This window comes from Mus caroli, chromosome 16 (genome assembly GCF_900094665.2).
Source record: "Mus caroli chromosome 16, CAROLI_EIJ_v1.1, whole genome shotgun sequence".
NCBI classification, from domain to species: Eukaryota; Metazoa; Chordata; class Mammalia; order Rodentia; family Muridae; genus Mus; species Mus caroli.
Genome location: NC_034585.1, coordinates 34,024,849 through 34,031,779, shown reverse-complemented (window position 1 = coordinate 34,031,779; position 6,931 = coordinate 34,024,849). Strand labels below are relative to the sequence as shown.

Here is a 6,931-nt window from a genome sequence, read left to right as displayed (position 1 = left end):
AGTGATCCATTGCTACAGATACCTGCAGACAGGAAGGAAGGCACTGCATCGCAATGCCTGCCAAGTGGAATATCAAGGGAAAATATGAGCTCAGATAGAGATGGAACAGTATAGAACATGATTAAGAGAGATGATCACCTCACAAGATATACAATTCTGAGCTTGTACACAGTTATTAGCATCTACCCAATCTAAGTGAAGCAAATGTTAACACAAGTGTGGAAACACTTGAACTATTTATTGTAAAATCACAATACAAAATCATCAAGCAGCAGTCCATAGTTAAGAGGCAATTTTATAGGAATGGAAAACATTTAGCCACAAAATTAATGAGCTTGATGTAATGGAGGGATGCCAGTTTCCAGATCCATCTTTAAAGAATGTATGTTCTTGGGGATGGGGCTGGAGCTCAGTTGGTGTTTGCCTGTCATGTACAGAGCACTTGAGTGCCGTACCAGACTGAGCATAGTGGCACACATGTGCAAGCCGAGAAGTTCTGGATCACCATCAGCCAGCCTGGGTTATATAAAACCACAGTCCAGAGCAGGACCCACACCCTAGAGTAGTAGGAAAACACAAACTAGACATGATGTGGGTTTCCAAAAGAAAAGGGAAATTCACACTTGGGTGGGTAGAGAGGTGAGGGCAAAAGAGGGTAGGTATGGGAGGAAGAGGCAGGAGAAGAGCAAATGTGATCAAAATACACCTACGAATTCTCAAAGAGTTAAAATATCACACACACACACACACACACACACACACACACACACACATTCTTTCCAAGCACATGCTAAAGCCTAACAGGATTAACTAAATGAATGCCACATCAGATAGCCCTCCTTCGTCATAGACAGCAAAGTTTAAACAAACCATCACTTGCCCCTCCACTTAGAAATGAAAATCAATTGAGGACAAGCTGGGGATGGTAATGCAGTTCTTGGCCTCTGTGGGCCAGGGCCTGGGTTCAGACCCCAGCATCACACATGGAGAAACAATCAAGGAAGAAACTCTAATTTGAATAAATAAGAAATAAACCCTTTCCTCTCCAAGTTGCTTTTGGTCATGGTGTTCCATCACAGCAATAGTAACAAAGCTATGCACCAGACCAAATGAGGCTTACCCAAAAATGGAAGTTTGGTTCAATACAGAAACACCAATCAATGCAATACAAGAGCTACAGAGAGACCATCTGGTAAAAGTCCACAGCCTTTCATGATGTGAACAGACACTAAACTTATTAATTCCCTGCCTCCACCTGCCAAAAGCTTCCTGAGAGATTCACAGGGGACTTGTACTCATTCATTAAAAACTTCACAGGTGACTTATCAACTTACCAATGAAGGAGGGGCTGCCCAGGACAAGTCAGGACAGCCCCTGTTGCTGCCCCTGTTCAACACAGTGCAGGACATTCCAGGCCAGGCACAGGGGGAAGGAAGAAAAGGCAACCAGTCTGGAAAGGAAGTGACTGAGAGGTCATCTACAACCTAGGGAATAGGCAAGAAAACTTTGTTACAAAGTCAGTGAAGTGATGTAACACAAGATGGATACAATGTTATCATTTCTATTGTCTGGCTTTTCACCCAGATGAGCTTGCCCACATAAACAAATGTGCATGAGAGAACAGGGTGGAGGGAATTTCAGAGACGGCTTGCTCATCACAGCAGAACGCTTTACTCTGAAGATCCACCCACATTCAAAAGGGAGCCACACTGAGCAGCTTTATGCACTAGATAATATTCACATGTTTTTTTTTTTTTTCAAAGAAGAGGTTGAAAGAACTATCTTGAAAAGGATCAAAGAATCCCAGACTTTGAGAAGTCTTTCTTCTAGCTCTGAGCCTTGTGGTGATGGATGTAACAGTTCACCTTCCCTGATCCTGTGTCTTTTCACATGTAAAAAGGAACTTGTACTAAATGATAGCCAAGCCTCCTACCACTTCTACTTCTGTTCCTTGGACTTGCTAACTGACTGTTTCTGAATGACAAACTCTCCCTTTCTCTGCCACCTGGGAAAGGCCAGGGCCAGAGGAAAGCAGATGCTAGCCTGTCCTGAGAAGAAACGGGAGAAGCAGAAGCATGGAACTGTGTCCCTTGCACAACTTGCTACTTCAGCCAGTGAGGGGCTTGGGTGGAACACAGGGTTATAATTAGAGCAGGAGGCCAGCTGCTTCTCCCTCCTTAAAATCGTACAGCTCCTGGACACAGCTGGACCTGCCCACGGCACACACAGGACTCAGGCTGTGCTGGCCTTGCCCTGACCCTTCTTGCAAAGGCTTTCCTCCCTCCTCTGTGAAACAAAGTCCGGGGTTGGTCTAAGCGCTACTTTCCCATGGGCTCTCCTCTGCCCCTCCAGCACTTAGACATTGAGTGTTGATAACCTACAGAGACGAAAGAGGTCGTAAGCTGAGCCCGGTCACATTGCCCTGTGATATAGTTTTATTTTTAACTTTGAAACGCTTGAACTATGTCAGTTGACGTTTTCTCCCTTTCGCTTGCCTTTCCAACAGAACTTGGGTGCTCTGCTTCAGCGGAAGCATTGGCACCCACCTCTTCCAGACCTGCTTGATCAACGGCAAAGGGCTGGTAGCTGCGGATGCTGAGCCAGCTTGTATCGTTTAGGTAAGATCTTTTCAAACACCGGCAGGTGTGACCCAGGTTATTTATATGATAAATGGGTGGACCGGACCAAGGCTTACTGTGCGTTGCCTTTGTACCATGAAGGTAGGTTGTTAAACTTTGTTACATGTGGGTGATGGGGGAAAGGTTGGTACTGGAAAGCCCTGGCCATGTGTAAGGTGTTTTGGATTTTAAATCGTACAGCAGTTTGCAATGTCAGCAGCCTTCTGCCAGCTTAGGTTTTCTACTACAGTCAACCAGAGCGATTCAGTGCTGTCTTAGTCACACAGTGGTGACAGGGGAGGGCAGTGTGTGGTAAGGGAAAAAGTAGACACCCAGGGTTAGTCCAAACGCTGCAATGCTGTTCTCCAACCACCTCTGCGGCTTTAATTGCAAGTCATGGTCACAAGGCTTAAATTCCATCTACCGAGCCACATCGCGGGCTAATGTACCACAGCGGTACTTCAACAGCGCTGGCTGCTCAAACTCTGCCTGCAACCTGAAACTCAGTTTTGCCTAACAAAACTGCCTCAGGGCAATTCCTTCCCGCCCATTTCGGGGGGTGGGGGGAGCAGCCATGAAAGTGAAAACTGAAAATCATACACAGACTTAGGCACCCGAACTCAAAACTGTGACCAGCTTGAGGCGGGTACACCCAGAGCAGCAGAAGTGAAGTGATGAAAGATATTCATGGTTTTAAAAGCTTAAGAGGCAGATGGACTACTCCTAGCTCCTGGAATATCTGCATCTCAGCCTTCCTAATGCTGTGACCCTTTAACACAGTTCCTCATGTTGTGGTGACCCCCCCCCCCCCATAAAATTATTTCATTGCTACTTTGTAACTGTAATTTTGCTACTGTTGTGAACCATAATGTAAATACCTGATATATAGAATATCCTATATGTGACCCCCATAGGGGTCACAATCCACCAGTTAAGAACCTCTGCTATATATTGTTATGTGCATGAAAAACGTTAGCAACAGTAATGGGCCCTGTTTATTTCCTTATGTTTCTCTAGTTTAGAGTTCAGCTGAGGTCATCCTGGGAAGTGGCCCACACGGAAAGGGATCTGTGGTGTTCGGGTTCGAGCCATCAATGCTGAGTCAAAGGAGATATAAGGCAACTACTCAGATGCCTAACTTCTAGCTCCCTCTTGTAGCCCACCATAACCTCCAATGTACAGGAGTGGCCCCGAAACTGTCTCTACAGGAGTCTATGTTACTTTCCTACCTATTTGCTTAGGCACAGTCAGTTCCCTGTGGCATTTAATTTTGCCAGGGTTTCCATGGCAATGAATCAGAAATGTATGGTGGACTGCTATCTTTATGAGACTTGGGTATGTGAGCTTAGAAGTCATCATGGGGACAACAGTTGCCCCCCCCCAACCCAGTTAAATAGTTTATAAGCCAGCACCACAGAGGGTTATAACATTGATATCAATGTATAAGTATGGACAATGAGAATCAAAGCTGGTAAGTAAAAAGCTTTAAAGACAGAGTGACTTCTAGAGGTGAGGACTGCAGATTGTAAAGCTGACTGGACCTGGGGAAGCACAGTATATGTTAGGGTGTGGTGAGGTTGCTGGTATCACAGCCCAGAAGCCCATGAACCACATGTGTGATTTATCCTCAGATGCCTGGGTGAGGTAAAATCTCAGGGAGTAGAGAGATGAATTTAATAGTTAACTTTATACATTTTCTTTCTCTAGAGTCAAATGTCTCCATAGCAGGGAAGTGGGTGAACAATGAATAACTGAATGACTAGCTGGTGGGTGAGAGGATTAGGAGTTTAAAAATACCTTTGCCCTTTGCCCTCTAAGCTTGGCCCTCTAACCTTGCCACTTTCACTGAAGCTGAACAGAAATCAATCATTATTGTGAGGGCTGGCCACATGGGGTGTCAGAATGAAGGGCACCGAAAGGGCCATCTGCTTAAAAATATCTCCCTGACATCAAACCTGTTTGTCACTAACTTTAAAACCAGAGTAAACCCTGTTAAAATGATCTGTTAATCTCATTCTTTCTTGATTTAACTACACCTACTATGTGTTATGACCCAATGACACTTCCTAACCGTCTCCTCCAACTTCCCAGACTCTGTCCCCTTGGTACTATCTAAGCTCTTAGCATACCTTTGGCCACCTCCACTAGCTGTGTAGTAGTTAGGTGGTGCTGCCATTTCTATAGACTAGCATCTGGGAACAGTGGAAACACAGCCTGAGACTACAAGCAGAGAGTGTTAGAGTGCACACAAGACACGGTCCTCCTTGGAGTCTCAGGTTTGCCTTGGAAAATTGGAGATGTAAAACTTGGACTGTCAGTATTGCCTGGGGAAATTCCAGACTTCCTCCAGTCCACCGAACTCTACTATAAAGACTGCCCCCCCCCCCCCTGCAAATGGCATGTGGACTGAAGTTGAAGAAATCCTGGAAGAAATCTGGTTTTCTGCCTCTCAGACACCTCTGAACAGCAGAACAGCTGCAGCTGTTCTGCAGAGCAAGTCCTGGTGACTGTTCTGACAGGGCTCAGTGTATGTTCCTAGTCAGACCCACGCAAGTGGCTCTCACTCAGTGCAGGCTTCCTTTACTCAAGGGGCTGAACAGCTTTCCTCTCCTGCTTCCTCTCTCTCATTAATTAACAGGAGAACCTGCTAATTAATTAAGGAGAACTGATAGCCACCACTTTTCTAAACCAGTACAATCTCTAACTACATTTTAAATATTTGTTTTTAATTTTTTTATTCTTTATATATTTTTGTATAGTTGAAGGTTCTATGCTAGGGACACTTACTCTCCAGCTCCTATTCTAGTATATTCCTTGAGACATACTTGTACCCTTCATTAATATTCTGGTCAGAGGTCCTTCTACTGTCTGGGTATACCTGCCAGTTGTGGCATTTGCTCAAAGCTGCTCATCTAAATGCTCACTGTTCCTAGTGGCAAAGGGAAGTTCTCTATTAAAAAACAAACAAAAAAAAAACTTCAGAAATTAAAACATAATTACATTATTTCTCCCCTTTCTTTTCCTCCCTCCAAGTGTTTTCATTCCAATCCACAGCATCTTTTTAATTGTTGCTACATACCTCTCCCTCCACCCCCATGTGTGTGTATGTGTATGTGCATGCACATGTGTGTGTGCACGTGTGTGTACATGTGTATTCCCAAATATAAAAAATACAACATGATCAGTTCATATAATGATGTTACTTTTATTATATGTTTTCAGGGCTGACCACTTAATATTGGATAACCAACCCATATTTTTTTCTCTTGGGCAGAGTATTTCTCTCGTGCTCAGTATTCCTTACTTACCTGAAGTCCTTTGTCTAAAGGTAAGGTCTCCTGAGATTTCTGCCTTCCATGTAATCACATATGTTGCTTTTCTCCATCTTCAGGATTTGTTTAGGCAGTCGCGTTGGTGAGACTTCATGGGTATAATTTCTTTGACATTTCTAGAAGACACAATCTCGTAGCCAACTTCCTATTCCTCTGGCTCTTACCATGTTTCCACTCCCTCTGCCACAATGATCCCTGAGCCTTAGGTGCAGGAGGCAGGAGTTGTGTTATAGGTGTGTCACTTGGGACTGGGCTCTACAACTCTGCGTTTTGATCAGTTGCCGTTGTTTGTAATGGTCTCCATCTGTCTTTTTGTTTTGTTTTGTTTTTTGGTTTTTGGTTTTTTTTTTTCAAGACAGGGTTTCTCTGTATAGCTCCCTTTGTAGACCAGGCTGGCCTCGAACTCAGAAATCCGCCTGCCTCTGCCTCCCGAGTGCTGGGATTAAAGTGCGCCACCACGCCCGGCTACCATCTGTCTTAGTTACTGTTCTATTGATGTTCTGTTGGTGTAAGGAGACACCATGGCCAAGGCAACTTTTAAAAGAAAGCATGTTATTAGAGGCTTGCATATAGTTTTAGTTTTTAGCTCAAGACCATCATAACATGAAGCATAAGCATGGTGGCAATCAGGCAGTTAGGACATTGAATGGCAGCTGAGTTTCACATCTGATCTGCAAGCTGTAGGCAGAGAACTAGAGACTGTGTCTGGCATGAGGTTTTGAAATCTCAAGGGCCACCCCCAGTGGCACACCTCCTCCTACGAGGCCACACCTCCTAACCCTTCAAATGTCTGTGGTGGCATTTGGAGGTGTGGCATTTTTTAGAGGAAATGTGTCACTGGGGCTGGGATTAAAGGTTTCAAAAGCTCAATGCATTCCCAGTTCGCTTTCTCTTTCAGTCTCATGGTTGTAGCCTCAACAAGAGTTCTCAGCTGCTGTTGCAGCACCCTGCCTGCCTGCCCGCCCGCCCGCCCCACCCCCC

The 6,931-nt window shown here is 44.8% G+C and overlaps 1 protein-coding gene across 5 annotated transcripts in view; it reads left to right on the top strand.

Annotated features, from left to right (window-relative positions):
- The first annotated feature begins 2,254 nt into the window (after positions 1 to 2,254).
- The window catches only part of Fbxo40 (F-box protein 40), a 19,482-nt gene continuing 14,805 nt past the window's right edge, over positions 2,255 to 6,931 (top strand). The window contains exons 1-3 of one of the 5 annotated variants that reach the window (XM_029470749.1): positions 2,292 to 2,394; positions 2,507 to 2,618; positions 5,893 to 5,946. Coding sequence is in view for 2 of the 5 variants with exons in the window: in XM_029470748.1 (XP_029326608.1) it covers positions 2,593 to 2,618 (26 nt within the window). In the remaining 3 variants the exon portion in view is untranslated. Of the gene's footprint in view, positions 2,619 to 2,662; positions 2,721 to 5,892; positions 5,947 to 6,931 lie in introns of those variants that run through there. The other 4 variants (XM_029470748.1, XM_029470750.1, XM_021185300.2 and 1 more) reach the window with 4 other exon arrangements.